The 25,056-nt window shown below is 35.2% G+C and overlaps 1 protein-coding gene across 3 annotated transcripts in view; it reads left to right on the top strand.

Moving 5' to 3' along the window:
- Nucleotides 1–1,005: 1,005 nt before the first annotated feature.
- The window catches only part of LOC145692216 (DALR anticodon-binding domain-containing protein 3), a 28,722-nt gene continuing 4,671 nt past the window's right edge, over nucleotides 1,006–25,056 (top strand). Inside the window, exons 1-6 of one of the 3 annotated variants that reach the window (XM_081767511.1) lie at nucleotides 1,007–1,266; nucleotides 5,554–5,727; nucleotides 7,031–7,311; nucleotides 9,762–9,958; nucleotides 17,465–17,598; nucleotides 21,516–21,683. In XM_081767511.1, the coding sequence (XP_081623637.1) occupies nucleotides 1,027–1,266; nucleotides 5,554–5,727; nucleotides 7,031–7,311; nucleotides 9,762–9,958; nucleotides 17,465–17,598; nucleotides 21,516–21,683 (1,194 nt within the window). In that variant the 5' untranslated portion in view covers nucleotides 1,007–1,026. Of the gene's footprint in view, nucleotides 1,267–5,553; nucleotides 5,728–7,030; nucleotides 7,312–9,761; nucleotides 9,959–17,464; nucleotides 17,599–21,515; nucleotides 21,684–25,056 lie in introns of all 3 variants that reach the window. The other 2 variants (XM_081767518.1, XM_081767515.1) reach the window with 2 other exon arrangements.

Raw genomic sequence — 25,056 nt, 5'->3', positions numbered from 1 at the left:
GCTACGCCTTAATTTCGTCAACAACTTCAAATACTAAATAATAATAATAAAGTTGTTACCCTAATCGATACACTTCTCCACTGCGATATCCCAGGGAACGAAGTCAGTGATATCTTTAGTTAGATATGTAACTTAACATGGCATGCCTATTGATCTCCGTCTCCCAGCATCCGCCTTTTCGAGCTGTTGCTACAGAAACAGCAAATAGAATGGCGCACCTACCAACAACGATCAACACCTGAGATTTATTAGTGGCAATAAAACTTCTTCCCACCATGTAAAAAATCAGAATTTCATTGTAAGTGGACAAGAAAACATCATTGCTTATATTCTAGCCTCCATCTTTATACTGCTCAGACTCCCATCCAGCAATTTAAACAATAGCAGCGCCCCTCCTGTTTGTGTTATTGTGGAGAAGAAGGTTCTATCGACCATCTGACCTTTCAGTGTTCTGTAAGGCCTTTTAACTGTCCGATACTCAATATATTAATTCATTCTGTTTTTTTTTTTTTATATTAAACCCAATACAGTAACCTTCTTACTTGCAAACAAAACCCACCTCATTTTTTAACAAATATAACGTGGGACTTCCTTATACCTACACTACACCCTTCTCTTTTCTACACTTTTTTCTTCATTTTACACTTTTATCTAAGTTTTGCCCTGTCCATCTTGGTCTTAAGCTCTTCTTTCACTGTCTGAACTTCTCTGCCGATTTTCACCTTTTCCCGACTTTGACATTTCTTATTCTGATTGTGCCTTTCAGCTTAGTGTGTTTCTTACAAAATCCTCCTTGTGAGGTATACACAAGACAATTTGATTACTGTATTAATTTATTCGGTTCGTCCGTGCCAATCTATCTCAGTTTACTGCACATTAATTTTAATACATTTTTATTCGCAATCAATTTACACAAAACTTTTTATGATATGGCCGACTTAACTCTATAGTCGCGGCCCTAGTGATATATGATACATTCTTTTGTATTTTATTTGATGTTTGTCAACAAATAAAACACTATCAAAAATGAGCAGCGAAATGGAGAAAATGGATATTCTGCAAAATTTTATCGACCAGATATCTCAATATCTCTTAGAAAAACATAATATTAATACAACAACAAAGAACCTTTGGAAATGGAATTGTAAAGCTTCGATATATGGAGATATCAGTATCAGATTAGTATGGCCAGAAATAAATGATAAGTCGTCGTTTGACATGAATGAAAGACAAAAGCCATTACCACAAAAAGAATTCAAACTTGAAGTAAGTACGCGAATTGCATTGAATAAACAATCTAGTCTGAAGACGTAAGGGTAGACGTTCATGAGAACATATTAAGAATATAGAATCAGTTGATGCTACAGCAAAATTTCTTCGTGGAATCTTAATGTTCTTACGCTTAATTATTATTATTATTATTATTATTATTATTATTATTATTAGTTCAGCGCTCCAGGGATATCAAAGTTAAAATAATCTAAACTAACCTACTCTATCCTATCTGATCATAAGCTTAGTTGAGCCTTAACATGCTGGAACTATACTGAGTTTAGTGTTCGTTTAGGTAAATATGCCTGGATCTCGGCGGCACTTATTATTGTTAGTATATGCCCAATTTTCCACAATTCAGGTTGAAGGGTGCCAATATAAATAATCACTCAAATTAAAATGAGTCTTCGTATAGCAGAGTATTTTCAGGTTGAAAAACGTGAAACTTTCATAATTTTTAAGAAAATTCATTGTCATTACCTTAGAAGACGTTTCTTATGAATTCCTCAGTGCACATTCACTTTAAGAGGACTTTACCTTTTTGCGTGTAAATACTGCGTCCGAAAATATACCATAAAAACTAGTCCAAAAACAAACCAACCTGTGCTAAGTAACCAGTAAAAGAGCACGGCTGCTATTTAACTGGTTCAGGGCGGCGAGGGGTGCGTCTGTGATGGTGGGTATGTAAGCGAGTAAGTTGCTAAACGAATTTGGTTTATCTTTTCTAATTTTGCACCAGTACATTTTAAATAATACACATTCTTTATCGACAACTTTGTGTTTCGAAAAAAGTACCTTTTACTGCCGACTTCTGCCAATGATATGTCACACTATCAACACGATGTTCACAATTGAAATTGTAACTATTAATCTATTTCTTTATTTTGAGTGCTTTCCTACATTTGCGACACTTTCAGTTTAATTTCATTAATAATCCCTGCCGCTCCACAAAACAATCGTTTTCTTCACCAACATACGTTGTTATAAAACACAATTGAAATGTTACATGCAACTACCATCTTTTGAATGCTGGGTATTAATTTCCTGATAGCTCCATAATGTCTGACGTAAGCATGTCTCAACTGAAAATAGCCCCAAGAACACGCAGGTTGTGACTCTTGAAAATACCTCATTACATTTTCTTTATTAGCATGAATTTAATGAAATAACCAATTCACTTTTTTCCTGTAAATTTTATGCATTTCTCATCTTTCTAGATTCTCTGCGGCATTTAACTCTTAAAATGTAGTTTGTTCTGTTATTTTCTTTCCGCCTACACAGTAACTATATACATGTTTATAATTTCCTTAAGAAACACCATAAAAAAAGATGTGTGTTAGGTAGTCGCTAAACGCTACTTTTGCATGTATTCCGGTTCAAAGCAGAGCAAAACGTGGTCTCGGAAAGGTCTTGGCTCGAAGATAAAGCTCCAAATATACAGCAACCAGCTCGGCTAAATCATTGCAAGGTAGCTTTGTATTTGCTGCGATTCAGGAGTAAGAAGCGTGAAGGAGTGTGAAAAGCACGTATGAATCTGTACTAGGTAGTCAGTCCTTATTTATGGAGTTTATTTGTTCTTCACCTACACTTGAGAACCTATTTAGTCATTGCTTATTCTTTCTTAATCATTGCTGTTTCCGCGTGGGTACCTTTTGTTAGTTCGTGTATTTCACACATTCGTTTTAATGCTACATCTCCGTATTTATACCCATGAAATGTGGGCCCTCGTAAGGTCAATCTGCACCTAGTAATTTAACTTCTTCCGTAAGAAACACTTTCTAAGCTACTAAGACTGAATTTCTTGATCAAAGAAGTAAAACAACCCCTATTCGTAATCTAGGTCAAATAATTAGATCAAAATATCATAAATATTGTAATTCTCCATTTTAAGCATTATACACAGTACAGATGCATACCAAAAACTTATAAGGATTTCTATAACGTAAATATAAGGTATATCACTCACCTTTGCACCTTCCACGCCCTAATCCGCTGCTTCATTAACGCTATCTCCATCTACCTCAATTCTCAGTGGGTCTGGGATCAAATTCCCTCATCATATCTACTAACTATGCAAAACACCAGTAATGGAATAAATTTAGAGTGAAATCTGTTGTGGGCAACCTTGTGTTCGTGGGTTTTCTTGGCGTAGTCTCATTTCCTTCAAGACACAGATTTTATTTTAAAATAAACATTGCTTTGTTCAATGATTCGTTTTTCTAGTTCAAGTAATTTAAGATAGAAAAGCTAATATGAACCAGTTTGTTATCAGACTTCTAGTGTCACGTAATATCTGCTAGTACCTGTTACAACCAGGAGCGTCATTTAGGGGGCGCAGGAGGGGGCAATTGCCCCCCCAAGAGTTTGAGGAATACATATACTTTAATAGATTGTCTACTAATATACTAATACAAAACGTGAAAGTCTTATGTCGGTGGTGCTCTTGCCCCCCTCCCCAAGCAAAGTCTGAAATGACGCCCCTGGTTACAACTATAACTACTACAACTTAACTTCAGTACCTGCTTCCGCTCTTCAAAGCTCAAATGTCCGTCCATCATTTTGATGTTACTCTCTTCCCACTAACTGGGTTGCATTAGGTTTATGCAGATGATTCTGCTGCCATCTGTTAGGGAAGCATAACTTTACCTTTTCACAGAAATTTTATATTGAGGTTGAAAAATAAATTTTTTGTGACACAATCAAAGTGCTTGTACAGTCCGCAGCAAAAGACCTGCAACATGAGCATGTAAGTTTATTGTGAAACTACGCCTAACAGCGCAGGGAATCAACATAACGTCTAAGTGGCACGAATCACTACAGGAGAAACCTCGGCGCCCTTCTTCCCTGCACACTTATTTTGGAGCAAAAGACTTCATCGTTTCACAATAAACTTAACATGCTCATGTTGCAGGTTTTTTGCTGCGGACTGTACACTTTTTGATGAACCTTACATATATATGTTCGGTGTTGCAAATTTTTAGCTTCACAGCTCTTGTGGCTATTGAAATAAACAATAAAACGCAAAATCAGATGTTCTTGAGTTGTGACCTTGAAGCTGATTGCGTAATTAATTACTAATTAATTATAAGGGCTGGAAGAGTTTTGTTTTGGGAAATAACTATTCTCAAATATGTCTTTCAATGTACGAAAAATTATCAAAATCTGAGACTATGAATTTTCATCATTGGTTTACTTGAAATAGAATGACTCATAGATAAACCAGTTGTTTTAACCGTAGAAAGTCCGTGCTCGCATTTGCTACGTAAAGGACAAAGAGGGCGGGGGCGGGGGGTCCAATTTGCCCGCGCTAGTTTTAAGTAGCTTTCAGAGTTTATTTGTTCAGTCTGAATTAACGTGTTGAACTAAATTTCAAAAAAGGAACTTTTCAATGAATTGTGCTTTTTATTTGTAAAAAACGGGTTAAATACAGTGCATAAACTTGCATATATATTATGCCAAATTTCTTATAACACTATGCAGGAAACCAGTATTATAACTAACACTGGACAAGTTCTCTGAAAGCCTAAGTGTTTATATAAAGGAGAAAAGTAACATTTTTAAAAAGTAATACAAGTTTTAGATATAAAAAACAAATGAAAGGAATTTTTGGGAAAATAAACATGGGGGAGGAGTCAAATCGGCCCGCACAACATGAATTATTTTTTTACAAAAAAGAAAAAAAGAAGTATATTCCAGTTGGAAAAAAGTGAAAATGAACCTTTCATCAAAGGGAACAATAACAAAACAACAGAGAATTCTGAATGCATATTAATCCATATAAATTAAATAAAAAAGAACTCTCGGGTAAAATTGACCTCCTCCTCGGTCTTTCTAGGGCTAACATTTCGTTGTCAGCTATATTAAACATTACGTTCACGTAAAGTTATAAGTAATCACCACAAGGAACGTAGAAGTTGAAATTATGGGAAGGATATAGTGTAGTCAGTTCATCCAGAAGAATAATATTAATTTTCCTGAACTGCTTAGATGAAAACTACTACGAACCAGAAATGAGCCCGGCTCTCAGTCTTAATTGAACTCGAACCCCATAATTAAGCACGAGCCGTATAAGTACCCAAGGAGCCAAAGCCGAGACCCCAATGAACTTAGGAAGCGAGAAAATGAGAGACTGATAACTACTTCTTTCATTTTGGAAATTTCAAAGCACAAAACCAGAATCAACTGGTCACTAGATGTTTCCTAGATCTATAGCAGTTGCAGGCGTTATTCTATAGCGTTAGTGTTATGCATCTTTTTTTAACTGTTGTTTTCGTTTTTCAGGATTTTGAAGATCTCATTTACACCAGTAGATCATGGTCTTTGCATATTCAGAAGTGCTCACTTGAAAACATGAAATTAGCACTATACCTAGAAAAAGTGCATACGTTTCATACCGTTCTTGAGTTCGTTTTATCACATGGTGTTAATTACGGACGAGGTTCTGCTAAGGTTCAGGTAGGTAGTTGAACTAGTTAGAACAAGAACATAATACGGATGCAACAGAGAGAGTTAAAGGGGATAAAATTGTTTTTAATTTCGAAGTTTGGAGCTTGTAATTGTGTACTCCGAACATGCATGAAACAGTTTGCTTGTTGAAGTTTATAAAGTCCCTTCGGCACCGAGGCTATGTGTGTCGTGGACTTACAGTTTAAGGTGGAATCTCAACCACTAATGCATTCAAATTTTTATGCTCTCCCACTAGGAATCGAACTCAGGACCACACACTAAAGGCGCACGCACTAGTCACTAAACTGCTCTTTCGCGTTACATATACTAATATATAAATACTTTGTATAGCACTATGGATTATATATATTGTTGATTGTTAATATACATAGAGAATATTCTTGAAGCATCAAAAGTAAGGAAATGAAAAAAAAATCCATAATTTTCTTTATAGTCTGTAGCACTTCGCACATCTTCACGTTAGGGCCTTTGCTCTTGGAAAAAGAATTATAAGCAATTAAACCGTAAATTATGTACAAAGCATGCCAGTAATAACGATAGATTTTTTTTTTTCGCTGTTAAAACACTCATTTTCTTTCTTATGAGAAGAGTGTTAGTGAAGAAAAGTCCAGAGAGGGTTGAAACAATTAATTTAATAAATATAGTACATTTTTGGAATTCAAGGTTAACTTTAATGTATTATCTTTCTATTTAAAACTGAACAATGGAAGCGGGATGAAGCCTTAAAGAAAAGTTTAAGGTGACATGTTAATAATGATCCAGAGAATTATCTTTCATTGTATAGTGTTTTATAGCAATTGATGGTTAGTTTTACAGATTTAGAGTTTAACCCCTTTAATCCCATTGTTCCCAAATGGGAACAATTTATTTTTATCAATTTTTGTCTATGGATTATTTGCTATGGATTTATTTCGTTTTTTACAAAAGGACCTGCTACCAGTCCATATGCTACTACTAAAATCCTCTTGAGCTCCTTTGTGGCTAAACGGTTAGCGTACGGGCCTTTGGCGTGGGAGACCCGAGTTCCGTTCCTGGCGAAAGCTCATGTGGTTCGGATTCCACGGTAATCGGTAGGACCACGTCTCATATAGCCTCGCTGCTGAAACGGACGATAAACTAAAATCAACAATACTAAAATCCTCAAAATATATTAAATGAGGTCAGAATCAATAAGTTTAGAAGGAATTAAGAAATTCTGAAACAAAAATAATTTGGGATTAAATGGGTTAATATTGAAAGCTCATTAAAGGTATGGTTGATATTCACTTATATATCATTTTATTTTTGTTAGGCTGTGAGTATATCAATGGACGAAGAGGAAAAGAAAAAGACTGTGGACTTGAGTGCTCTGCGAGTGACTCTGCTTAAAAGCTTAATTAAAAATACTTTACAAATGGCTGGATTTGAAGTATTGGACCAGCCATCGAATAGGAATAACGTACTGAAATTATACTTGACCACTTCGTCGTGTGGAAAGATACCAGCAGGCCATCAAGTTGTTATTTGTGGAGTTGTAACAAATGCAAAACACCACTGCAAGGAAAGTAATATGTCTGTTGATGACTATTACAGGTAATGTTATTTTTATTAGATTCAATTAGAAAGAAAGAGTATGCCCAGTCTGCGTTTAACAAGTAGTGAAATATCTGTTTGAAAAAGTTGCTGAAATTATATTGTTAACTTAAGTCTGGGTATTCACAATGTATATCCGCCCAACGACAGAAATATTCAAAACGTAATTCCTTTTCAATCCAGTAGTAGGTTTTGCCGTATTCCTTCAACTTCACCCATGTATACTTTAAAGTGAAATTAAAAGTTAATATTTATGAGAAATCCTTAATAGATTGTAGTACAAAGTTTCCATAAATAAATAAAATACATCACATTTATTGTTAAAATAATCAACTCAAATGTAGTCTCAGAATTTTCAGTGAAGCAATCTGACATTCATTTTTTAATTTTATTTATTTATCGAAATTTTGTAAAATAAAACGCAGACAATATAAAAGAAAGGAATAACAAGTATTCATCATCCGTGTTACAATTTCTCAGACCTCATTGATTCTGGAAACTACGTACATTTGAATCTCATCTATATTAACTTTACGTTCAAATTTCGACAAACGAATTCGAGAGTCACAGATCCCGCTCACAATTTAAAATAAGGATTTTACTGTAAAATATTCGCTGTTAATTACAGAAATGAGGATTTTAGTTTGTTTAGAAAGTGAAGCAAGTAAAACCTAAAATGCCCCTATATATGCATTTTTTTAAATTTAATACCATCCAAAGAATATGACTTTGCGAGTGAGATGATTATATAAACATCATCAACCAATAACCTTGTTTGGTCTTGATTCTATATGTTTCTTCCTTTCTTGGAAACGTTAATGCTTTAAGTTTCTTGTTGCGTATGACGCGGAAATTTATAAGGGGTGAAGCGTTTTCTTAACTGTAGCAAAATAACTAAAATTGTCTGCACAAATTATTTCACAAAATGAAAAGATAATGGGCAGAGTTCCGATTAAATATATTGTTAGAGAAAGAAAATAGAAGCCTGATGGTAAATAACTAACTGGTGTAAGATTTCAGATCATTTCCTATTTCATGCGGAAAAGTTTCAGAATTCTCTTATTTTTAATGAAAATGGTAATAATGCTACAGTTGTATCATGCTAGAAGTAAATTGCACAGTATCAAATATATTTCATATAGCAGTTGAAATACATATGCGTATCTGAAGATAACGAATGAATCATAAATATTGTAGGATCGAAATACTATCAGCAAAGGTGATTGCGCCTGACCACAGCTGCAATTAATCCGTTAAAAAAATTAACGATTAAATTAATCAGTTAAAAATGTAGTTTATTTCTAATTTAATCAATTAATTTTTTGAGGAGTTAATCGTTAAATTGCTAATCGTTAAAAATATTTATAACGATTTAAAAAATAATCACTAATTTCTGTATCTTAAACCATGTGAAAAGAATATTTCTGCTTTTATTACTACATTTTAATTTTACTTTTTATTAACTGTTAGTTTTGTATGAAAACAGTAACTTTTCATAATAGTAGACTAATATTCCTATACTCTTAACTCTATCCGTTAAATTTTACATAAACATTCATAACACCAGACAATTTTCATTGCGTACTAATTGGAAATTACAATTTTTAATTTTAATTTATTAGAATCAATTTAAAGTTAATGTTATTTTTAACCAGTACTTTTTCCAACGTTAATTTTTAACGTAATGAATTATAGTTTCAAAGTTTTAATTTTTTAAATTTTAGTCCGTTAAAATTTTTATTAATTTTTCCAAGAATGCGTACGTCAGGTGAATTTTCACAGAATGCCTACAACACATTGACATTAGATATGGTACCTATTAAACTAGATTCACATCAACAACAATAATAATAATAATAATAATAAAAAAAACATACACCATATACTTTTGCATTAAAGAAAGTTCTTTAGAAATGATACTTCAGACTTTCATCGTAGCTACGAAGTCAAAGTGTGCTTATTTCTAGTTCTAGTTGCACCCATATGTACAGAATTTAAGTTTCTTCTTAATTTGCTTGTATATGTTTCTGCTTTCTCAGAACTGCTAAAATAATCTACCTGGGTTTAACACTGAAAAAAAAGTAAGTATCTTAGGTATTAATATTTCTTTTATCTTCAACCTCTATTTATTGTATTAATAATAATTTACCTTAGTATTCTGGCCGCACATTCTTCCCGTAAAATCATTATATTTTTTATTTCCAAAATATCATCTATTCTGCTGCTATGTTTATAAAATAACTGAAAAAAAATCACAGTTCTACTAAATATATTCTAAAATGTTAAAAGAAATTTTCTTTTCTCTTGTTTCTTCTTTTTTTTTTCGCCATACAAAAACTGCTTATTCGCTGTATTTGCCACACACACACAAATCTCTGATTTACAAAAACTAGACGTATGTAAATGTATTACAAGTCTTGTTGCGTTTGTCCAATAAATTACCTTTGCAGGTTGCGATGTCATGACATGAAAGCGTTTGCTGAACATAAATACGGAGAACAAGTACAAGGAGACGGGTGGAATGAACTCTTAAATAGTTTAACAGATTCAGTTGTAAAAATGGATTTTTTAAGTGTTAAACCTAATAATACTGTTTCCCTTAATCTGGAAGGTGACAATGTGCTTCACAGGGAAAGCAGCAATAAAGGTATTGATTCTTCCTAACGTTTAATAACACATGGTTATTTTCTTAATCAAATAAATTGTCGCATATTGGTATTCAGTATTTAGTGCAAACGTACTTTTAATACGCCTATATTAAAAAATGTCAAAGGTTTCGACAGGGCGTCGTATCTTCCTTAGCGACTTAAAAATTTCTACTGCATAGTTGCTCTACATGTCCTAAAGGATAACACCATTTTGCGCTATCAGTGATACTACACAGATAAAAACACACTTAGAATTGTAGGTTGCATTTCGTTTTCGTGTTTATTTGCAAGAAGCTAGGATATTTTAACGAATTAGGAAAGATAATTTGCAACTTGCGATTCTAAGTGAGAAATTAATTCCTCATCTGTGCTGTACCATTGGTAGTGCAAAATAATGCTATACCGCCAGGAGCTGCGAGCAAATTTGCAATTTCTTAGACGCTGAGAAAGACAAAGAGACCTTATCGAAACTATTTGGGAATTTTGGATCAAGGCGTATTAAAATTAAGTACTTCTTAATATTAAGCATAGGAAATGGTTGATGTAAAAGTGGTTCCTAGCATTTTTCCTCCTTTCTTCTTCTTCCTCTTTCTTTCCTTAAACAGGAAAATGAGATGCTCCCTACAAGGATATTTGTTATATTAGGTACTCTTAAGTTATGATATCTATTATCGTATTTTTTTCTAACCCTTTAAATACTTTACAAGTTTAATAAAAATATTGTAGTACGGGACGACAAAATACACATAGTGTAAATTAAGAATTAGTAATATTTACGAGTAGGGCTCGGATTTCTATAACATATCATATTTTTATTCTGGCATCTTTTTACATGTCTAATTAAATATAAGCACATTACACGCTCTTGTAAATACGAAAAGAAGATTTTTATATAAATTAGTTATATAAATGCATATTTGAATCACATTGTAACTTTAGGTCATATTTGGTCCCAAAGTGATATAAATTCATAAATTGGTCATATTTTAAACGTGTTTCATTTATTGCTCAGAAATACATAGATTCTTATCAATTTAATGGAATCACTTGGAGATGAAAATATCAGACATCTGGGTTGACAGTGGTCAGGCGACGACAGCAGAGACGGACGGATGGCGGTGGTGTGTTAGGACAAAATTTGTACTACATGAGGAGCAATGAAACGGCAGTGCGCAGTGAACTGAGCAAACGGTGATAGCGTAATATGGGCTACCTGTATGGTTTCCAAAGAGGGCAGATTGTTGGCGCTCGGTTGTGTTTCGACGCAGAACATTCAAGGAAATGGTGGCCTATAAAACTCAAAGCAAAACCACATCGGTGAAGGGAAATAGTGGTTGGAAGATAACTTTCAGTGACAGATCTCGCCGAGCATCATCATGTGATTGCGGTGCAAGTGGCAGAGGAACTCCCAGCATTACGTTTCACAGTCTGTGTGTCGACAAGCATAGTTACATGATATGGACATACAGGGTCGATCCCACGCCGAAACTACTAAGGGACAGTAACGCTCCAGCACGACGGTGCATACAACATGGATCATTGACGACTGGATATGTAATATATTCGAATTAATCATCTTGTACCTTATTTCAAACCACAGGTCGTGTTCGTGTTTGGCGGACCCTCAAAGAAGCGTATGTTCTGCAGTATTTCCGCCCTACGGTGAAACTTAGAATCGGCTCTCTGATACTCCGGACCATAATATCCTAGTTTTCAGTGGGTCATGTGCTGACCTTACCGGTTGTGTCACTACCCATGATTATATCGCCATTTTAGGGGAATATGTGCATCCTATGATCCAGATGTTATTTCCGACAATGACGCCATATTCTAAGACGATAATGCACCCGTTTACACATCTGGAGCTGTTCGACGTGGTCTGAGGAACATCAAAATGAAGGAGAAGGGAAACTGTTCCGCTTAACCCCCATACTTGAACATAATTAAACATCTGTGTTCGTTTTTCGAAACATTAATCTGGCGGATTTCCGTCTCCATCCTCTCTCACTGAACTGAGTGATGCACTGCACGTGGAATGTGTAATATTCCACTTGATACCATTCACGACGTCTGTGACTCCATTCTGCGTCTCACCAGAAATGTTTGGAGGGCGAAAGGTGGCCCTATACCGTATTAACCTTATGACGCCAACTTTTCAAAGATTACGTTAATGTCAACCTGGAGTCAGTGCGGACTCCAACCAATAACATTGTTAGTAGGCATTTTTATTAGTTTTTCTTTTTATTATATTGTTAAATACCGTTCCTTAGTTTTATTTACTATAATGTAGTAAAACTAAACACTATATATATACTAGAAGAATATACTAAACACAAACCGTTTTTTATTTTACTGCTTAGAAAATTATACTTTGTTTCCACATACTGTGGAACATTTGTGTACTGCTATACATTCTACTGAAATTTTCTGTATACTACATTTTTTTAATTTCTACGTATTTTCTGATCGCTCACGGCTTTGAACCATTTAACTATGGATATCCCTTTTGCACCTTCTCATTGTACCAACAACTGTTGTTATCTGAAGACGCAACTCTTGGCGAGCCCGGTACTTCTGAACTATATCTCCATAGTTATATTTCCTCCCTTATTTAGCCATGGCTTTAAACGTCACTTCACCAGGTCTTTTACATTGCCTTGTTCATACCCTGTGTGTTGACAAACATACATTTGTCTCTGAATGAATATGATGTTTCAGTATTGCACACTTAGTAAATTTTTATACCGTATCGGGCATGCTTGGAATGTAAACACAAAAAAAATCTTCCACATGTAGGTGACAGTTACTGATCCATAGTTTAGAAATTTCCAGATCTGTATAAGTCATGGAAATTCAGGACGAATATCTCCCAGAGTTCACGGAATGCTGATATCTTGTCTGTTTCCAGTTTCTTTTGACTAGTTTTAATGTTATGAAATCAACAAAAGCTAAGGAGAATGTTGAAAATATTCAGCGATGTCGTTGCTTGGAATATTGGACGTTTATTTTCACTTGAGCACAATTCATTCAAGCCTTCTCCTGCCGATTTTAGCAATAGGCCCAAAACAATGAAGTCTTTAAACGCATATATTTCAGTTTCGTCGTTTTGTGAATTTTACGCCTTTACTTTCTGAACATAGATTCCAGCTTCTGTTTCCTGCACAATTAGATATGCTAATTCTGGAGTTTGAAAACTTGGAAGGCACGTCGTTCATTCTGAATACTTAATTCCACTGGTTTGAAGCCCATTGATTCCTTGACGACATTTTCTGCCAATGTCTGGTGTTCTGGCGGGTCCTGTGCACTTGATTTTCTTCCACATGGAACTGTAAATTCTGTAGTTTTTGTTCCGTGCTCTGTTGACATGTCTAAAATTCGGCTAGAACGCTGCGGAGGGTAATAATCAGAAAGCAGGTCCTAGTCACGTTGATTAGAGCAACCAATAGTTTTGTCTCCTTTCCTTTCCTCAGACAATTCACGTTCATACTTGCAGTGGCTCTCGTCTGATTCAATCTCAGTTCTCTCGCTACCAGTTACTTTTACTGCTAACATCTGCAGTACGCTTTCTTTAGGCTGTCCTAGACGATACACTGCAACGAAATAACAGAACTTTCTCAATGTAATTTTGACCTCAAACATATCATTTTCTGTATAATTGAGTAGTAATGTACTCCGGCAACTTTGAAATACAAATGAATTGAATTTCCTCACAAATATTTCACAGAAAGAGATAATTTAAAAAAGAGAATTTATTTGTTTCAAAAATATGTGAATAGAAACATCCAGTAAGATATCCAGATTATCATAGAATAATAACACAAAGATCGTGCTGGCATCTTCCGACAATTTTGAAAAAAACACAACTCACTTGTCGAGGAATAAATATTTATTTTTATTTAGGTTGTCATTGTTAGCAACTACCAATTGGCAAGTTGTATTTATCTGTCTCCGCATATGGAAGTATGGAAAACCATGGGGTCCATACTGACCCCAGGTGTGCTAAATACGTCTTTGTTCCTAAATATTCTTATAATTTCTAAATACAAAAGCGCACAGCAAGTAAATTGTTATGAGTGAATTGAAAACATCTTATAATGAAGCCTGGGGTCCGCACGGACCCCAGGTTGGCGTCATAAGGTTAATCTGGTAAATTGCACTTTTCTAATTTTATTGTGAATTTTTAATGTACAGCTTATGTCGGCTATTGTTCTTATCGTGACTGTGACAAATGGCGTCGTCTAATGACCCCATTAAGCTTTAATCAATCAATCAATTAATGTTTCCATTATGTTGACGGTAATTATCTATATTTACCAGTGTTGGCAAAGAAGATAGGGCTTATTCTCTTATGGAATCAAAAGCGTGCTGTGGACGATGCTTGAAAGATACTTATTCAAGACAAGATAAGTGTGTAAACTTCTTAGTAAATTGTTATTAGTAGCTTTTTTTTTTTTCATTCTATAATATTTTAGGCCATATTTAGCGATTTTTCGGATAGAAATCCGAGCCCTACGATTATCCGAGATTTGTTACAGGAAATAATCGATTATTAATATACAAGGTGTCCCTGAAAGGGGTTAACACTGTTTGAACTTCAATACTTGAAACAAAATAAACAAAATATGATTTTTGTAAGTCATAAAGATTTTAAAAACATTACTGATGATGTTCTAATGTGGAATGTGTTCAAAATGTCCTTCATTGTCACCAATATCGTCGGCAACGCTGTGGAACAGACCGATAAGTATGTGATATAGTTTCCATTGGAATGAGTTCATAGGCAGTCTCAATCGCCTTTCTCATAACATCCAGCGTACAAAGGTTTGTTGCGTAGACAGTGTTTTTCAGAGTTCCCCACAGAAAGTAGTTTTAACGGCGTTGGATCGTGAGATCTGGGTAGATACTTGATACTTCCTCGTCGGCCTATTCATCTTTCAACAAATGTTTTATCCAGGAAATGCCACATGTCTCGTGTGTGTTGTTGAAAAAAAAATTTCATTTGGATACAGTTGACGAACAGTTGACACAGTTCTTTCCTGCAACATATTAAGGTACTCTACATCTGTCACTGTTCCTTTAAAACCAAACATCCCCGTAAGTCCTCTGACAGACATACCACACCACACTAATAACTCAGGAACATTAACAGCTCGTTCTTCCATAACATGGGAATTATCTCTTTCCCAGTACACGTAGTTGTGGCGATTGATGGTTCCATTCAATTTAAAAATTTCCTTATCAGACTAACCAGTGGAATCAGTCAGCTGTTCATTATCGCAAATCCATTCACAAGATTGAAAGCACGTATCCTGATCGTCTTCATTGATTGCGTGACGCAACCTTTTGTACTTTGCTTGCTTTAAAATACTGTGAACACTTGATTTGCTTACACATGGCTCATGCGGAGCTGAGGGGATCTTGTGAAAGTTTGTAACACTACTTCTCTTTCATCTGCTAGTGATTTCTTTCTGCCTTCTTCAGATAACATACAGTTCCTTTCCCTTCAAACTTGTCGCGTAATTTAGTAATTACACGTGATGGTGGTGCAGTATCAAATTCTACCCGCTATCTTCTCTGCACTTCCATCATGTTTTCACATTTCCAGAAAACACCTTAAAATTCATATTAAAATCCACTTTCGTTACTCAAAGGAAAGGTTCCCAGCCATCTTGTCAGTTACTTGTCGCTACTGACAAGTGAACTGGAAATAAACAAAACAAATGAATGGGTACACACACTAGTAATGAAAACGCCAAATAATAATAATTTGATGAGATTATCTTCAGTACCTTCTCTGTTATTAATTCAAAAAATGTAAATCCTTTTGTGGGATACTCTGTAGAGCTGATTTTTTATTGCTAAAAATAAACAAAGAATATTTTCTACAAAATCTTGCAATAGGCACGTATACATTTAAAATCTTATGGCGATACAATTAGTTTATAGACACATATTGTTTACTTCAAATTGTGGAAGTCTTTCGAGAAAATTCTTATGGGATTTTAACAAATATTTCTGACAAAAATTCGAGAAAACAATATAAAGTAATGAATTATTATCTCATAGATATGACTATATATGACTCTATCTGTAGTGTAACATTTTGTCCTCATCCCTAGTGTAGTGACTAGTGCGTGTGCGTTTGGTGTGTGACGAGTCATAATATGGCTTGTTTCTAGTGGGTGAGATTACTGTTGAACAAGTGTAATACATAATTTTTAATATCTTAATGCGTTATCTAATTATATAAAGGAGTGACTAAATTTTCAACTGACAATACTTATTGCTGCTTTAAAAGAAGGTGTGTCAGTATCAAACTTGAGTTGTAATTTTCAGTTTCCTACCTCTGGAAATAGTAAGAAGAGATGAATACTCCAACTGTTCGTCACAATGTTATTGTCATTGTGAAAAGAAAGTTAGTTTTAGTAACTTTAAGCTAGAAATAGAGCTAAAAGAAACAAAAATATTTACCGAAGTGTTTTACAAATTCGTGTTACTTTTACTGTCTTTTTATGCGATTGCAGAAAAGAACGTAAAGAATGAACAAATACTTTTGCGTGAAAAATATATGTACACAACAAGCATTCCAGAACATTTCTTGCAGATTAGAAACATTTTAGCTTTGTTCATGAACGTGTACAATAGCTATTGAATAAACAAATCCGTAAGTTATTGAAGACACGTCCTATAAATAGTGAAGCATATCTATATCATAACAATTCATATTAATACTATAGTAAATATACCGTGTATTTCTGAATTAAGTTTTCTGCCGGAATTTCGTGTCCAAAAATATCGGGTCTTGTTGCTTTTGCGACATACGATGTGGAGTTCGTTACTGAACAGAGTCACGGGCTTCCATTAAGTTCTAATTTTACTCTCCCTCGTCTATCGTTTTAGCCTTGAGCGTTCTCATATTCAGTGGACCCTTCCAGTAAAGAAGACTAAGGGACGTCTGTATCGATTTGATGTTATTAGTGTAACTTTATAGTAAGTTCTGAAAATATACCCAGTATATGCTGTAGGTATAATTTTTGTAATCCTTAAAATTAAAAAAAAAAAGGGGGGGTATCGTCTTGGATTCGGAAATATACGGTAATATCAAATGTTTTTGTCTTATTTAAAGAGTCTTTTGTATATTGGGAATTAAATTGTTGAAACCACTCTTATAAGATGCCATTTGAGTAATAATTTGTGCTTTGAAAAGATTGTCTTTAAGTACGATCCATAATAATAAAAGCCATGCAATTTGAGTATATTCATTTGTTTAAACGTAGTATGCAGCTACATTGAATCTGTATCTTCAAGTTGTTAAATGTCACAATATTCAGTCAACAACGCGAAAATCCATTGCAGTCTGATGGCATAATATGGGAATCATTGGGTATACTGAAAAATATAGTAATTAATATGGTTTCATTATCGGAACAGAACCACTTGTTAGAACTGCGTGCAGGCTGATATTTCAGATAACACTAAAATATTATCAAAAATATCTCTTTCAGGTGCATCTTTTGTATTGTATAATTGCGCACGTCTTGCTACAATACGAGAAAATTTTCAACGACGTGTCAAAAGGTCTGATTACCCACCATTAATTCCTGTATCTGAAGTGGATTTTTCACTGTTATCGAAACCAGTAAGTAGTTTTTGTTTGTAGTTTAATACAAAAACTATTGTGATATTAATAGGCACTTGTTAAGATCAAGTTCCTGACATTATTAATAAAGAAAGCATTCATAATATTACTACAATATTGCCTTTAACTATTATTTGATGATAGTATCTCTTTCTGTTGTTTCGATGTGAAGGGTCAAACATTTTTTAATATATATATATATATATATATATATATATATATATATATATATATATATATATATATATATATTCAGGATGGCCCATTTTAATCTTTTCACGGAGATATCTCGAAAACGATTAAACAAAAAAGGAAATGCCATGGGGGATATTGAATGATGTTCTCGCGGTGCTCCGCAGGGCTGCCCTTCATGGGGGCTCAGGGCCGAACTTCAAAATTTTAAATGGAAACATGGACAAGTTATACCTCGTTCCATAGATCTTTAAAAACTAAAAAGCGTTGTGATAAAAGATTGTTCATATGGGTCACCGTTTTCATGACCACCAAGATATGGTACCTGTATCAAATAAAACGTCCAGTGCCCATAGAATGAAAAAGGTTAAAGATAAATGAAAAACAGAAATTCCTCTGTGATTTTCTATTCGAGTTTTATTCTGTTCATTTATCCACAATTGTTTTCATGTTAGTGGTACTGCACGTTTTATCTGATACAGGCACCATGTCTTGCACACATTTTGGAAACGGTGTCCCATATGAAAACTTTTGCCACAACGCTGTATAGTATTTGAAGATCTATCGAACGAGGTATCACTCACCCTCATGTTTCCATTTAAAATTTTGGCCCTGGGATCCCATGAAAGGCTGTCCTAGGGTCACCGCGACATCATCATTCGACCTGCCCCATGTCATTTCCCTGTTTCACTTTTTATTCTGCTCATTTCTGTTCAACCGTTTTCATATTAGTGATACTGGAGTTTCATCTGATCCACTCGGTGAGCTATGTATTTCAAAGATCTTCTTACATGCCCAAACCATCTCAGTCTACTTCGTGCAGTTTTTCTGCTACTAGTCTCACCTTTACAATTTCCTAGATCACTTCATTCCTAATTTTGTCCTTCCGCGTCACTCCACATATTCACTGCGACATCTTCATCTCCGCAACATGCAGCTTGTTCCTCTCTCTTCTTCGTCGTCCAACATTTCGCTCCATGTAATATGGCAGGTCTCACTACTGTTTTATAAATTTTCCGTTAAGGTCTATTAGTACCCTACGGTCACACAATATTCCTACCACCTCTCTCCATTTTGTACAGCCGCTGCTAATTCTACAGTTCACACAATCTATTCCTGCATTTTTGTGCAGTAGTGATCCCAAGTACTTGAATTTCCTCGTCATTACCAACTCTTCTTCGTCAAGTCGTATTCTTGTAATTTCGATTACATTTTTCGTGAAAGGACAATGTAAATATCGTGTCTTAGTTTTACTAATTCTAAGCCATTTGCTTTTCAATGCTCCTCTCCAGGCATCTAATTTCTCTTGCAGTGCTGCCATGGGCTCACTCACCAACACGATGTCATTCCCAAGTAGCATATTCCAAGGTGCTAATTCTTGGAATCCTTTGTAACTTTGTCCATCACAATTGCAAAAAGGTATAGCCTAAGACTAGATCCTTGATAAAGTCCCACTTTGACTGTGAACTCTTCTGTTATTCCGCACGAGCTCTTCTCTCCTGTCGTATATCCATAATACATATCTTGAATTATACGAATGTGTGTGTTCGGAACAACTTCAGTGCCCGCCAAATGAGATCCCGTGGCACTCTATCGTACGCCTTCTGTAGATCAATGAAAACCATATGAAGATCCTTCTCGTATTCTCTGTACTTTTCCATTAGGATCCTAAGTGCAAATATTGCATCTGTTGTCTGGCATAAAACCAAATTGGTACTCTGTTATTTCGGTCTGTTCCTTCAGTTTCACTTCCCTCACTCTCTCCCAAAATTTCATTGCATGGCCCATAAGTTTTATTGCCTATAATTGTCATATTCGTGTAAATCTCCTGTCTTTAAAAATCGGCGCAACATATCTGCTTCTTCATTCTTTCGGCATACTTTTTTTTTTTTCAATATCCTATTAAAAAGTGGAGAAAGCACTGCTTTGTTTCTTTACCTAAACTTTTCCATAAGTTACTTCGATAGGGATATTATCCGGTCCTTGAGCTTTAGCACTTTTCATATTTTTGTGACATTTTCCACCGAACCAGATCTTGATTCGTGGATACATTTTCACAAGTTTCCTCGAGTTTTCTTCATTGAGAAATTTCTGGAAATACTCCTTCCACCTCTTCTTTATCTTCTTCTCACTTGTCAGAACCTTGTTATTTCCGTCTTTGATGCAGTGCACAAGCGATATATCTTTCTTTTGCCTCTCTTTTACCTTCGAAAACTTGTATATCGTCTTTTCTCCCTGTTTTGTTTCCAGATTGTTGTGCAACTCATTATTAACTTTGCCTCTTTGTACACTAACTGTCTTCTTGCCGTTCTTCTTCGCTTCCTTGTAATCCATCAGATCTAGTCGATTGCCAAAGTTCTGCCATTTTTGTGTCGTTCCTTCTTCTTCTTTACAGCTGCTTGAACTTCTTTATTCCACCACCATGTTTCCTTATCTATGAGGTCTCTTTCTTTTGTTTCTCCCATAACTTTTTTGCTGTTTCCTTAAGTGCTACTGATGCTCTGGTCCATTTCTCTTCCAGAGCAACTCTTCTTCCTTTATTTGCAGTGCTTGGGATGTGGTAATTTCTGTCGAATCTTTTCAGCACTTGTCCCACTTAATTTCCACTTCATTCAAACAGGAACATTTTGTCGTCTTCTTCCTACTTTTTCTTTGATGAAAGTATACGCTACTACGAGGCGGTGTTGCTCCGTTAGACTCCTACCTGTATTACTTTGCAATCTTTTCCATCATGTAGGTTTTCTCTTCTCCATAAGATGAAGTTGATCTGAGACCTTGCGGTACCACTTTTATGTAGGAAGGTGTTCTTCTTTCTTCTTGTAGAAAGTATTCAGGATACCCAAGTCGTATGCTTCTGCCACTTGTGATATGTTCTTGCCTTCCTTATTTCTGTTTTCCAATCTATATCTTCCATGTATTCTTTCATATCCTGATCTTGATTGTCCTACATGCCCATTTAGATCTCTTACTAGGACGAGCTTCTCATGTAATGAACAATTCTGCAGGGTACTATCTAGTTCCATTCAGAATTCTTACTTTTCCTTCCACACATCACAACCAACTTGTGGAGCATAGGCGCTGATTATATTCAAGGTTTCTCCTCCTGCTAGCACGATACCGAACTCGAGTCTATAAAGTCAAATTGATGCACTAACCAAACGTTTCAGTATAATGTAATCGGTCATAGTTCTTCGTGGACTTCAGAGGCGTGGTTAAAATAAGAACATTTTAATATTATCCCTCAGACTATTAGCATATATGGACTGGGTTGGCTTAGTGCACCACATCATGTCTGGATCATCTCGAAAGTTCGAAATATAGCCTACGAAGTGGTTGCTTAATGTCGAGGTTTTGTTTGTAATTTTGTTTCCTCCAATTTTCAGTCCATCAGTTATTTACCATTGATTAACCATTGACTTATAATCCCTGTGTTTCAATACAGAAATCAAACGATTATTTATTTTTTCGATTGTTGAACCAGTTATACGATAAACGTTTCGTGCTATATAAGGTAAATACCTTTAAAGTAAAACCAAGGTTTCTTTGTTTCCTACCTCATTCTTATCCAACAGAAAGTCAGAGTGGGAAAAAAAAAAGTCTCAAGTAGTTATATAAAAATACACCAAAAACACTTCCTGCCTTTATTAATTTGGTTGACTGTATAGTTTAGTTGGTCAATTTTCTTAGAACAAAATTTGTTTCAAGTTCTCAATTTTTACTTTTAGGAAGAATGGGACCTGCTAGTAAATTATATCCTTGCATTTCCTTCTGTGATACAATCAGCGGTAGAAGGCATTCAAAATGGAAGATCGCAACCTCATATCATATCAAAATTCCTTACAGCATTTAGTTGCTCTGTAAGCGGATATTATAGTAGAGTTCATGTACTCAATGTAAGTATTTTATTTACTTTATAACACATACTGCAAAACCCTTTTTATACTTTTACATGCTCTTGTCAACTCAATTTATGTCATTAAATGTCCGGGAATCCCTAACATCCTTTGGGGAATCCCTTGCGCCGCCATTGCACAAGTCTGAAAACTGCAAATTTGGATAAAGCAGATTAGGATTCTTTGATCATATCATGCCGCATCACGTCTACGCTCAGTAGTTTGTGCAATATGTAACTCGAAAGTTTGTTTTCCCACGCTTTCGGCAGCTTGTAACACGTAAATGACGCGATTTTCGCCCTATGTTTATTAGAACGTTTTTGTTTGTTTTGCTCTCAGGAATCACCCCTCTGCTTTTGTACAACGAATTTAGCGCCATACTATATATATTATATATTTTATTTCTTTTTATCTCAAATGTTTATTACAAAAATTTTGATGCAATTACACAATATTTAGTGGTCGCTCAACGCATCAATAAATTCGCTTAAAACCACTAATATGTGAAAATTCACATATAAATACTATGAAATTCAAAAATATGTTTGGAAACATTCTTTATTATTATTTGTTTTAGGGATGTATGTTTTTCAGGATTTAAGTTCGCGAAAGTATATTCAAGACAACAAAACAAAAATACTCTGAGAGTGAATTTACTTGGAGTGAGGAAATTTCTTTCTGTGCTGCTCTACAACCTGGAGAAGAAATTGCGCGTGATCTTCCTGATTGGTCAGTTTTCTATTGAAGTTTTGAATCAATGCAATTCCACGTTCTGCTAGATCATTTACAACATGCAGAGCTTTCACACGCTCTCGAGCCTAAAGGAAAGTATCGTTCGTTTTCCATGTTTCAGGGTGTTCTAATAAAAAAAGAAAATCTGTGGAGATCTCCAGTGCTTCAAATAGCTTTCTTGTGTTCCTGGAAACGAAGTCACTGAAGCTTTATCTTTGTGGTCTCCTCATATGTTAAGCGTATGAGTTCTTCTCCTTCGGTTCCACCCCTAAATAACGCTGTAGCCAAATCTTTCTTCATTGCTGCGTGGACTTCAGGATCGAAGGAACTGAGACCAGTAAGTGGTTCACACAAATACCACAGATGTCGTGAGAAAATATGCATTGCTGCTTCTGCAACTTTTGTATTAATATTTTTGTAGGACTGAATTCACTTTAAGAGATTCAGGTCATTTCTTGGAGCTGAAAGCGGAAGAGGAGAGGAATACCATGCCTTCAAATACGCTGTGACGATAAATATGTTGAAGTCCCGAAGCCTTACTCATGAGATGTAAGATGAAACTGACGGGAAAAATATATCTCCAGACAATAAATCAATTTCGCCATAACCTCCGCGACAACCGCGTCCTGGATTCCGGTGTCAACCTTCAGTTTGTCAATTGACTTCCATGCCTAAGAGAAACGTTGAAAGAGTCTGTGTGGACCCATCGAAGCACCGAAAACCATGTCGAACACTCTCGTCACAATTAGTCCCATCATGTGATGCCTGCAAAGGACCCTATCAGATCTTTCTGCATTTTCTGTTCCAGGAGGATATAAGCTCCATTTTGTGACCCCATGTTAAATTCTGTTGTGTCAAAGCACATGAAATACACACATGTGATTAAGTTCTAATCCTCCAGCAATTTAAAAACAGCTTCCGACTGGAAGGTACCACTTCCATTTGGAATAGCAGGCACTCCTAATAGTTTCGTGTCACCATTCCCAGAAACGAGAACTGCTATGCGATTAACTGGTTCCTTAGAAGTGAGAGCAGGTAACAACTTCTTATCCCAATGCACTGTAAGTGGACCACCGGATGGAAAAGACGAACAAATTTTACTAGCGAGTTCCTTGTGGTTCCTTCTGCGTGCTCTTGTAGTAGATTCCTTATTAACACAGATTTCTCGTTAGTTGTGGCCCAAAGCTTCCGCTGCAGCAACTAGAACATGAGTGGCATTTTTGTCGTTGACTTTTGCACGATCCAGTGCTGAAGACAGCTCTGGTGTAATGATGTTGGCTGGTCGACACAACTTTGGCTTCTATGTAACGGACAATCTTCGGGATGTCGGACCCGTTTCGTGCGCATTTCCCGTCGATTATCTCCAAAATTTATTTCTAGAAAATTACCTTATCCAACAGATAGCGTCTCTCAGCGAGTTCTCCTTGGAAAGAACATAAATATAGCGACGAGGGTCTTAATAGAATTACTTTTCCAAAGTGTATTCATGATTCCTAAAGTGTATTTTACATTATATCTTGTTTTCAAATGTCAAATAGTTGTAACAAATGCTAGGTTTGAGAAGAAACTCTCAAGTAAAAGGAGAAAGTCAAATGACGTCACAAGCGCCCAATGAAATATACTCGTCACGAACTCTATATATGAGACCTCTAAACTATCATCACCAAACTTTACAATACGTCGTGAATACATCCGGAGGTTATATACTGTAAGTGTGAAAACTGTAACTCAAAGAGAAAGAGTTGGACTGGTCCCGATTAAGACACGTTGAGTTTCTCATATAATGATTAAGTAATGTAAACGTAGCTATAAGTTTGAGTGCGTTGAGCGACTTTTAAATATTAAAATAATATCATGAAATTTTGCACGCATGCTTAAGTCACCAAAAGGAATAAATTTAGGGGGTGAGACCCTGTTAAAATAAATTTCGAAATTTTCCCAAAAAACTGGTTGCCACCCTAATATATATGACATGTTTTAAAAATTCCTTTTCGTTAGAAGGTAGGTAGGTAGATTCAAATACGTCAGTTGAATACGCATCAACTGCCAAAAGGATGACATTTGCGTCCCTAAATGTTAGTTATTTCCAATTTCTCATAGGCTTTACATTGTCAGTTATTTCTGACTTCGTATTGACTAAAATTTTTTTCATATGCTATTTATTTCTAAAATATAAACAAAACATGTAATTTCAGGTTATTATTTTGTAGATGCTAATCACTTATGTGAATATTTTCAGTTTCCTCCTTAAGCAAGGAGCGCATTCACATACTAGACTCTTCCTTTAAACATTGTATGTGTTCTTTAAGTACTCTCCAGCAGACTGCCTGTGTTATCGTATCATGACTTGATTAAGTACAAATGTACTTTACCAAATATAGATTGTTCAGCTAAATTTAAAGTACTATTGTAATGCAGTACTTGAATAATGCATGTTTCAAAATAACTAACTTTCACGGTTGGACCAACATACTTGTTTATCACCTTCCCCCTCGCAAAAAAAAAAAAAAAAAAAAAAGTGTCAGTCAAATAAAACTTTTTTTTTCACTTGTTGATTTTCCAACATTGATGTCAATTGAGTAATTGTTATTAAATGGTTTATATAAAATGCCAGCTATACACACCGAATTTTTAGTTACAA

Source organism: Thermobia domestica, chromosome 1 (genome assembly GCF_964235325.1).
Source record: "Thermobia domestica chromosome 1, izTheDome1.hap1.1, whole genome shotgun sequence".
Classification (NCBI taxonomy): domain Eukaryota; kingdom Metazoa; phylum Arthropoda; class Insecta; order Zygentoma; family Lepismatidae; genus Thermobia; species Thermobia domestica.
This window is presented reverse-complemented; position numbering and strand designations above follow the sequence as displayed.